General features: G+C 34.3%; 2 protein-coding genes across 5 annotated transcripts; both read right to left on the bottom strand.

Annotated features, from left to right (window-relative positions):
• On the bottom strand, positions 1-3,590 carry LOC139902860 (uncharacterized). Of its 2 annotated transcripts, XM_071885514.1 has the most exons (12): positions 3,350-3,590; positions 2,869-2,942; positions 2,697-2,780; positions 2,467-2,628; positions 2,299-2,391; positions 1,644-1,820; positions 1,502-1,569; positions 1,346-1,397; positions 1,054-1,107; positions 879-968; positions 658-724; positions 1-235 (listed from the first exon to the last, which is right to left on the bottom strand). In XM_071885514.1, the coding sequence occupies exons 1-12, from the start codon at positions 3,498-3,500 to the stop codon at positions 144-146; spliced, it is 1,164 nt and encodes a 387-aa protein (XP_071741615.1). In that variant the 5' UTR covers positions 3,501-3,590; the 3' UTR covers positions 1-143. The 2 variants fall into 2 exon arrangements, with proteins under 2 accessions (XP_071741615.1, XP_071741614.1); XM_071885513.1 differs by lacking the exon at positions 658-724.
• Positions 3,591-5,503: 1,913 nt separating this feature from the next.
• Positions 5,504-9,581, bottom strand: LOC139902858 (protein LNK1-like). Of its 3 annotated transcripts, XM_071885509.1 has the most exons (8): positions 9,472-9,581; positions 8,958-9,135; positions 8,585-8,840; positions 8,356-8,521; positions 7,493-8,021; positions 7,181-7,293; positions 6,857-6,986; positions 5,504-5,902 (listed from the first exon to the last, which is right to left on the bottom strand). In XM_071885509.1, the coding sequence occupies exons 2-8, from the start codon at positions 8,979-8,981 to the stop codon at positions 5,798-5,800; spliced, it is 1,323 nt and encodes a 440-aa protein (XP_071741610.1). In that variant the 5' UTR covers positions 8,982-9,135; positions 9,472-9,581; the 3' UTR covers positions 5,504-5,797. The 3 variants fall into 3 exon arrangements, with proteins under 3 accessions (XP_071741610.1, XP_071741608.1, XP_071741609.1); XM_071885507.1 differs by having other exon boundaries at positions 8,356-8,840; XM_071885508.1 differs by having other exon boundaries at positions 8,356-8,840; positions 8,958-9,038; positions 9,472-9,565.
• Positions 9,582-10,931: the final 1,350 nt, after the last annotated feature.

The raw sequence follows: 10,931 nt of genomic DNA, 5'->3' as shown, positions 1-10,931 counted from the left end.
AAACTATACACGATTTTGACCCGTTGCACGGCAGTTAGTTAGAAAAGACAACTATAATGACAAAATCGAAGTTAAAGAAAAGGAAATTGTACCATCATAGGATTATGTGGCAGAGGTTTAAAATCGAAAAGACGATTGTGATGTTAGCCTAATTTTCCAATTTCCCTTTTCTTCTTCAGTGCCCTTTGACCATGGTAAATAAATGAATCAACGATCCCTGCTACTGTGAAGATACCTGAATAAATTACAAAAAGATCATATCATATAGTTACTGAAAAGAACCATCAAATGTATGAGTTTTTTTTTTTTTTAATTTTTTTGGAACAGCCATCAAATGTATGAGTTGGGATTGTGAGCATTAGAGGTGACCAAAATGGGAGGGTCAAAATGGGCCAGGTTGCGGTCATTCAGTGTTTTGATTTTTTTAGCTGATTACTATTATATGAATTGTATTATTACAGGAATGATCTCACTCTTTTTACTAAAGTGATAACAAGCCTTTATGCATTTTGATACTCTTCAGGTGACTTTCGACATGTTCAGCTTGTTTGATTCGTTTACTTATAATTATATCCTTCAGTTTACCCAAATTGACCCATTTATAGGTAACTGGGTCAAAATGACACCTTGGGATTGTATGCATAATCCAACACATACCTCCAACTATTGCACAAATATTGGTCAAGAAATGTAAGAAGGAGGTACGTGTTTCAGTGTAGGTCACCTGCGAAAACAATAGTAGTCAATTATAGTAACCAATATGAAAAACGGGTCCATTTTCCAGTTTGAAGTCCGATTTTTACGTTATCCTATTTCTCATAGCAGAACATGCGATACACAAATTGAAATATTAAAATGGTTGATGAAATTTATCGAACCTTAATTGCAGAGAGGTCATAGAAGAAGAAGACTCCAGGAAGTGACCGTTGACCAACTTCGGGACTTTTATAATGTTCCGTAACAGAGAACTACATAATAGAAATTGTACGTGTTTTAGAAAAACCAAAAGTTGATCATATCGTAATACATTATATCTTTAATGTTCATACGTACCTGATTTGAATGAATAACCGGGCCTCTAAGCGGAGTGTAAACTGTTGGTACGACCTGCCATTTAGCAAGAATTATATATTATATATTTATGAATTTTTCTAATGACAACCTGTCCTTAGGCTGTCGTTAAGGTGCAAAAAAGACTTGTATAACATACTAATTTGTATAAAAGTCAACATTGATTAATTTGTATAACATACTAATGCATCTTAACGACAGCCCTCGGTGTTATCAGGTATCATACATACTAATACATTTCATTAAAATCGTATACTCAAAGTAGAATACCAACCTTGATAAAATACTGATACATTCCATTTGCAGTTCCTTGAAACCATTGCACCCTGAATATAACGATATAAACAGCAATAACCACAAACAGTTGTCATCGAATCTTTATTTAAAAAAACAACCGTTTTGACGCTAGATAGTTAACACAAAATCTTACCCATCAAGTGGATTTATAATACCAGGGTAATGGCCTCCGAAAGATAATTTATTAATCTTGTGACTTATCTGCAAAAGTAATCAACACCTTAAAATGTGATCGAAAAAACAAAGATCTACAGGAAATGAAAATGGTAGCATACATTATAACTATCTTCTTGAAAATTTTGAGCTGTTTGGTTTACATGCATATTTGCAAGATGAAAACTTTTTACGAAGTGAAAATTGCCGGCTACTTTGTTGACTTCTAAAGATCCGTATACGTTACAACCTTCACCTTCTTCGGCTTTAATCCTTTGAACAAACCCTTCTCTTTTGCACTAACATGCCAACAATGTTAACTTTTAGCATTAATGCTTAATATAATTAATGCTTAATATAACAGGGTCTATAAAACCATTAGAACCAATATACATTTCAAAATATCCTATAAAGTTCGACTTGTAATCTAAACACGTTAACGTCGACAAAAGGCTGATGAGGTTTCTTATATAATTTTTGTTAGTTTGTTTATTATAAACTTATAATCATGTTGTCCACGTCATCTTAAAACATGGACTATCATAATAGGCACTAGTATCGTAACCTAAACGAAACGTCACAACTAGTAGAGGGACTTAAATGACCATTTTGGAACATAGCTCGGTTACCTTCCTATGGCATTAGCCCTTTAAATAGTTTACATATAAATTGTGACCCGCTTGACCCATGACCCGTTTTGACACAAACCCATTCTGACCCGTTACCCAACCCGACCTTTTTTCCAGGTATACATACAATCTTGAAACAAAAGTGAACCTGGTCAATCAAATCAGGGTTCATCAATCCCCAACCTCGCCTTCTATATGCTTCCCGAACTTCGTCACACGTATTACAACATTCAGCTTCGTTCTGCAACGTCAAACTGATTTATAATAATCAACAGTTTCATGACATTATAAGTCATAATATAGAACATCTACGTACCGTTTCAGCACCATAACACGAACCACAATATGTTTCATTATGTGAAAGCTCTCCACCATGTTTCTGCATTGGTTTCCCAATTTTAGGCTTCCCAATATCATCATATCTCACTTGTATCACATTGCCATTTGGATCGATTCTGGTCTTTATTACAGCGTGTTTCTGCAACCCTAAATTTCAGTAACAAACTTATACGAAAAAACATTATAAAACACTTCGATAAGACCTACAATATCGAGATGCTGTTCCCCGCTGATATCGATAGCATCAAGACTGATTAGCGTACACGAAACAGAAGGAAATGTAATATCAAACTGCATTTTAAACCATCATATATAAATTCAGCTCTGATCAGTCCATAACTTAGATATGAAAGTCAACGTTTATATGCTAAATTGTTACATTAATCATAAGTTTTTCCCCTCTTGAAGTATCGACCATAAGCTTCGATTCAGTAATTGTTTGGATATATAATCCTGCAAAGAAAAAAACCACAAACACCATTATATTCAGAGATATTTTATACAGTTGTTTTCCATCAAACTAGACTTGAAAAGAGTGGCGGAAATTTTTTTTCACCGAGGGCAATTTTTTTTTTAAAACCGTATCAATTTTTTTTGAAAAAATACGGAGGTTTTGGACAAAATAGGGGAGCTTCTGGGCAAAATACGGAGGCTTTGGAGGCATAATGTGTAGACTTTTGCGAAAAAAAATCCACGCAAAATCGAAAAATTCAAAATTATTACACTGAAAATTACAAATCCAAGGCGAGTGGCCCACCCTGCCCCACATAGTTAGTTGAAAATATGAACAATCACATTGAGATTATTAGTAGAGATGAACAACAAATCATACGGTACAAAATCGATAAAGTTGTTCGTACCGAGCTCTGAACAAACCAGAAATATCATTGCAATAGACGAAGCTAATGTAATAACACCACCAGAAAGCGTTCGGCTGTAAAAATCTTCATTAATTTTAGGATACGCGTCCAGATTACGTACCCTACTGAATACTCTGTTCATCATCCCCATACCGAATTTTTTCGAAACAACAAGAATTTCGATTTGTTCTAATTCAGATTCAAATTTTTATATATGTATTGAATTCAAAATTTGCCAGCTTTATTTTCATTCTTTTTATTTGCACGCATGTGTTCCTTTTTATTGTTACTATTTTTCTTTCATTATTAGGTTGATAATCCAATATTGTGATCTCCGGTGGCCGGAATATGTTAGAGAATGGCTTTTCTAGTTTCCGGTTAGGTTTTCCGTTGGTTCTGAATTGATTGGACGATATTCCGCCATTTTTGAGTTTTTTTATTATTATTTTTTATTTTTAATTTGTTTAAAGTGCGAATTTGTTGGGGGTCAATCGATTAACACCTGTAAAAGTAAAGGGATTTTTAGTGGCGGGGTGAGTATATGTGTTGAAAAATGAGGATTAGCGAGGTGGTGTGTAGAGGAGTTACGTGTTGGATGTATGATGTATCAAAACATGATTGAAACTTGAAAGAAAAAGAAAAAAAGTATTAAAATAATATTAAAAAAATACATATTTCATCAAAATGTCACTTCCATCTTGTGTGTCACAAGCAACACGCTACACAAATCCAAAGCCTAGCACTCTGTGTTAGCGGCGAGTTCCGGGCGTACTTCAAGCACGTGAACTCTAACACGCTCTATTTCTTAAGTGGTAATACAGTAAACGCACTGGTGTTTTCTCCTAAGATCTTTTTAACCAAACTTTTATTGTTTTCGTTAGGTTAATGATTCATACACCATTAAAATTATTCATACGCCACTATACATGCTTTATAATGTGTGTCATACATCTCTCTAAAACAGCTTTAGTGGTGTGCAAATAAACTTTGATCATGTGCGGATCACTCCCCTTATCGTTAAGATGCTTAAATATGTTAAAATTTAAAACAACTCTCAACAAAACAGAAAAAATATGAACAACTATGATTAGTTAGTTTATAACGTGACATTGTCTTATTTGATAGGATGATGAGATATTGTTATGTATTATGTTATACGGAGTAATTTCTCATCTATGATTAGTTAGTTTATAATGTGTCATTGTCTTATTTGATAAGATGATACAACAACAACAAATTCTGCATGAGCGGTGTATGGGGGAGGTGTGATGTAGACAATTTTCCCCATATCCGAGAATAAGGACAAGTCATTTCTCCACCCGAGTGTAACACTCTCAAAAGTAGAGAAAGTCGTCCCTCTCTCTCCATTCGTCGGATAAAGAGATTGCTTCCGAGTGGACCTCCGGCCAGTAAGTAGGAATTTTTTTTTTCTTTCTTTTTAAAAAGTAAGCAAAAATTAAATGATAAGATGATATTTAGAATGAAAAAACTAAGAAATTACTAAATGATAAAGCGGTACAAGGACAGAAATGGAACTCGCAACTTTCATGTCCCCGTGCGCCTTTGACTCTCCAAATAACATGTGTAACCTACAAGGAGATAAAATGAGAGTGGTTAGTCACTTAGTTGTATATTGTTCACTAGCAAATGAATAGTCGGTTCAACGGCTCCCAGGAGAAAACCTGTATAGTATCATAAAAATATGTAGGAAACCGAGATGATTTGTACGCTATGCACCTTTACCCCTATATTTATAAGTAGAGCTGGATCTTGTAGCTAAAGTTTATGTACTAAAGCTAAAGCTGGAACTTATGCTTAAAACTGGTAGCTGTAGCTTTTAATTTATTACAAGTGTTTAGTAAACTAATGGGCGCTGTGCTTATTTTTCAATTTTATGACTATCAAACAAAGCTTATGACTTGTTAAAAACATAAACTCAAACTCATATAAACTCGCATAAGCTATAAGAAGCTGGTGCACCCTCTAAGCCCAAAACTATTCATCATCACCTCACCACATCCAAAAATGTGAAGTATGTAATGAACAATCCAAATGCGAAGGCTAATTACAGCAGAATGACAACTGATGAGGAACAATTAAAAAACCATAAATGACCAGACAACCAGTATTGAAATTTTGTAAGTATGTATCAAGGAATCAAAAAGACACACAATATGAACATTTATGGATGTATTCTAGGTCAAAATTGGGCCACCATGAGAACTAGTTACAACAGATGATCAAGACTACATGGTCATTTTGATGATGAAGATACACAAGGATGGACACCAATAAATACTATTACAACCCTCAGATTCACTACCAATTAACAAACTTATGGAGCCCATATTCGGACTCACTATTACAAATTTATATTTATAGATATAGATTTTATCTACACATGATAAAACGTCACTTTGAAATCTCGCATGCCTGACTAACGACAAGTTAGTTTTTTCCAGTGCTCGAAATCTTGTCATCTGATTCATTTTCCACTTCATGACAAGATAGTTTATTGGCTACCACTGATGGACCCATTGTTGATCCATGAACCTGGAAAATTGTACACAAGATAATTATTATATTATACTTTATACTCATATACATTTGAGCAAGTGGGTTACTATTGATGAATAGTAGCCCACTTCCATGCTTAGAAGAGTTGTACGTTCCGCCTAATTCGTCGTACCCACTAGCACTCTTTACTAACAAATGTCAAACACCCCAAACTCCAAGGGCTAAAGTGAAACTTACATATTTCTAAATAAAAAAACCTAAAAAAAAAAACTCGCCCAAATCTTTAACGGACCACACCTTCTCGCTCGCCACGCGTTAATTAGGTTACAATTCATTGGATTTTATCATACTAGTCATGGTGGCTAAATGGGCGGGTCGTACAGCTTGCGTCAAACAGTCAAGGGCCAAACCTAACAAGTAGTTTTTTGTGTGGTAGGGATGGATTGACCCAGGAACGCTTTTTCGATTTGTTACTTATTAGCAATATAAATTAGTAAACTAGTGCATTAAAGATAAACATTTATTAGAAAAAGTAATCTGATTTTTTGAATAACACGATTTTAAGGTCATACGGTATACATTAAAACCAATGTCGGGCGACCATTCAAGCCATTTGACATGTTTCCTTTTCAGTTTAACTCAGAACTTTTAACCCTTTGGACTTATTTTCTTCTAGCTAAAAATTTATCCATTTTACTCATTGACCCATTATTAAGCACATCTTCTACTTTCATTTTAACATATTTTATACCGAGTACATAAATGCAAAATATGATATTACCAATAGAAACATAGAGTTATCTTAATGAAATGATTTAGAAAGCTGTATTCATTACACTTTGGCTTTTGAACCATTTGTCACTCCTCCTTTTCCTCATCGTTTATAACTTACCCAATCTATTCACTCAAGATGATATATGAAATAAATCGATCCATTTGAAACTAACATGGCTGAAATGGCCATTATAACACACATACACGGGATCATACCTTTGCATTTTCTTTGAGAAGTACATGAGTAGCTCTGTTAGATAAGTCTGAAGGCCTATGAAACAATAGATGTGCTATTGTTCGATCTATGGGGTTTGTATCGGTTTCCATATCCACAAGGCCAGTGTATCTGAAACAAAACATACAAAATTCAGAAATATGAAATTCAGAACCAATCTTACCAGGCTTATAACAAATATGTCAGTACAAAACTACAAATAACTTACAGTGACAAATTCACATGTGAAATAAAAAACATATAGACTGAGTGCCTAATTATCCATCATTCCATTGTAATATTGAGATTAGAGAGAGAAAACGCACTTGTTAGTCCCTTCGGTGATTGAAGGACCATAGTTTGTGTTGTGTCGTTGTTCTGCACTTCTAGCCAAACGGTACAGACTATCCCTTATGCATAACTTGGTTCTTAAATCCAACTGAACAAGTACAACGATTTAAACCACTCGGATTCAAAATTAGCAATTCAATAGAAGCTATTATAAACACATTCGATTGCATGTCGTACAATATCAATCTTTATGCAAAAATGATACTGCTTGTTATATATAAGTGCCCAATAAATAAATAGCATGTGTGTTTAAATATATTCTGTGAATAAAGTCTAAGTAAGTCTACCTGTTCCATAACCTGTTGTAGTTGGCGAAAACTAGAAGCTTCGAGTGAAATTTCGTCCAACTCTGAACTAATGGAAGAACCTTCTCGTACATTTGACATATCAAATTCGGCTGATTCTCCCTTTCTGATTTCATCTACATCACTTTGACTTTGACTTTCAATTTTGTTTTCCTTACCGAATTGATTTTGGGATGCATTACAAGATTCCTTTCCAGAAGGAGTTGTGGGACCCTTAGTTTCAGATTTGATATCAGTCATCAATGAGGCCCCTGTCGTTTGCATTGGAACATTATCATGCATATAAGTGCTCTGCACGTACCCAACAAAATCGGGTCCTAAACATTTATTATCATTTTCTAAAGGTATTTGATATTGTGTCACATTAGTTATACTACTTGGCTGTGAACAAGGAAACTTAAGATCCATCTTCAACGCGTCTTCATATCCTACAGAAGGATTTTCAGATGTAAACCAGACTAATTCATCGTCATTGCCCGTAACCCCTAGTCCAAATGACGAATCACAATTGCTGCACACATTAATAACAAAACATATACATATAAGTATATATTTCTTGATAACAATGGAAACCATCACAAGGTAGCCCAGTGGTTGGGGCGGGACATTTTTGCATCCTTGCAAGAGATCTCAGGTTCGAATCTTGTGATGGCCAGGGAAGGGTTGGAAACAGCCAGGGATTAATCCTGATGGGCTGCATAAACTAGAGTATGGGGAGGAGTATGGGGTTGGATAACTTGCCCTCCCGAGTAACCCGAATGGGGAAAACCTTAGAACTTTTTTTGATAAGAATGGAAGTTAGATAATTTATATAAAAGGTGAACACACACTAATGTAAGAAGTACCTTAACATGGTGTCCACGTCCTCAAAGTTTCCAATATCAGGCCAACCATAATACAAAAGATCATTTGATTCTTTACCATTACCATCACTCGAGAATAAGCTAAGATTATCTGACTGGGATATGTGACTTGGCGGGTAGCCACTTGTATTTTGTAGGGTTCCTACATCTGCACATAATTTAGTATCTCCGGATTGCATACTAGGGATGTCTTTTGTTGAGTAAGCATTACCAGTAGCAGAGAATACGCCATTAGGCGTATGAGACCATGAACTAGTATCCACCATTTTCATTTCTTTTTTAAACGTCTCCGAGTCTCTTTCTTGAGACACACCACCAGAATCATAAACGTCGCCCTCATTGTTCTGAGTCGATGCTACTTCAAGTCGAGGTTTCTTATTGTTGCCGCCCTCACATTTATCTTCACTACCTTGATCTTCACTAGGGTTGCCATTACGCTCAAAGTCATCCCAAATGATATCATCAAGCTGTTACACCAGTTACTAACTAATCACAAATCTATTTAACAAACTAGAACTTCAATAACTTGTAAACACAAATTACTCAGCATAAGAATATAACAAGTTAATGAAGAATGAACCTACCTCATAAATAGACAAGTCTGACATTCCTTCTAATTTTATCCAGCACTATTAATACAACCAAGGAATCGATCCACCTTCATACTTCGCCAAAACAACAAATTAACAACAAAATCGATAAACCTCGATTCACCTCAGTTCTAAAATATTAGTAATTTAACCAAACAAGAGCACTTTACACCTGAAAAAAGTTATAAACAAAAAATAAAATGAATAAAAAAAAAAATCATTAATTAATAGATGTAACATAAAAATAGTTCTTTCAACTATAACAACACTCCAACTAAAAACCACATCTGAGTTCACAGCTCGCAAGCAAAATAATAAATTCAGATAAACAGACGTTCAAATAAACCATCAATTCACAAATTAAATTAGCATATAAACCTAAAACAATTAAATTCGTGGCATCAACTTATAACAGCACATATTAAATAAAATATCATTTACGGATTCGTAGCTTGCAAAAAAATTCAAATTAAACATAAACGATTAGCATGAGTTGAAGTAAATCTACCAGAAAAGTCAAATTGAACACAGCAGCTGCAATTACAAACCCTAATTTTTGGATCCACAGAAACAAATCTCGTAGTTTCGAGAGAGAGAGAGGAGAGAGAGAGAGAGAGAGAGAGAGAGAGAGATGAAAAAAATAAAATAATAATTTGGGTGGGGAAAATAAGGGGGCGTAGATGATGTGACACGTGGCAGGGAAAATCAAAATAAACAAGGGGAAAGGGAGTATCTAGAAAAATTAGTGGACGAGGGAGACGGACGATATACGATCTGTTTCCATTGTATGATTGTGCCACGTATGTTTTTTAATTTCCACGTGTCGATGTGGGACCTGACGGCAGCCTAAGTAGTGGCTCTTGTGAACTCTGGGAGGGTCATGTGATTTGCTGTTTTTGTTTTTCTCAAATTAATATAATATTAAATATTAATATTAATTAATATTAATATTAATTAATATTAATATTAATATTAATATTAAATACTGTATTAATATTAATATTAATATTGATACTCTCTTTTCTTTTCTTTTTTTTTTTAAAAAAAAAAACAAGAATTTATATAATAACTCGAGGACATTCATCGAAAAGATGAAGTCCCGTAACAAGTACACCTAAAGGCAGCAAGGCCAAACATGTAGAGACCCGTCCTAATCTATCCGGACGAAGTCCATATCGATTATAAACGATTCACAACAGTTGATTACATCGCGAGGTACTTGACCTCTATATGATACATTTTACAAACATTGCATTCGTTTTTGAAAAGACAATCTTTCATTACATGGTTGGGTGTGTGAAAAATGAAATATTAAATAGAACTATAAAATAAGGGGTTCAATTTGTATTTTAATAAAAGTTAGGGGTTGGTTGTGTAAAAAATGAAATATTAAATAGTACTATTCATAACTAATAAGACAAATTTTGTCTGTTAGTTAAAGTTGACAGGCATGCATACCATTTCATAATATATCCAACTATAATTGACTTAAATATAATCTTGATGAACTCGACGACTCGAATGCAACGTCTTTTGAAATATGTCATGAATGACTCCAAGTAATATCTATAAAATTAGCAAATGCACAGAGGAATATTTCTTTCATACCTGAGAATAAACATGCTTTAAAGTGTCAACCATAAGGTTGGTGAGTTCATTAGTTTAACATAAATAATCATTTCCATCATTTTAATAGACCACAAGATTTTCATTTCTCATAAATATACGTCCCATGCATAGAGACAAAAAAATATCATTCATATGGATTGAACACCTGGTAACCGACATTAACAAGATGCATATATAAGAATATCCCCTATCATTCCGGGAAACCCTTCGGACATGATATAAAATATTTCGAAGTACTAAAGCATCCGGTACTTTGGATGGGGTTCGTTAGGCCCAATAGATCTATCTTTAGGATTCGCGTCAATTAGTAGATCGGTTTACTAATTCTTAGGTTACCAA

This window comes from Rutidosis leptorrhynchoides, chromosome 3 (assembly GCF_046630445.1).
Source record: "Rutidosis leptorrhynchoides isolate AG116_Rl617_1_P2 chromosome 3, CSIRO_AGI_Rlap_v1, whole genome shotgun sequence".
In the NCBI taxonomy this organism is placed as follows: Eukaryota; Viridiplantae; Streptophyta; class Magnoliopsida; order Asterales; family Asteraceae; genus Rutidosis; species Rutidosis leptorrhynchoides.
The sequence above is the reverse complement of the archived record's forward strand: the minus strand, read 5'-3'. Positions and strand labels throughout refer to the sequence as shown.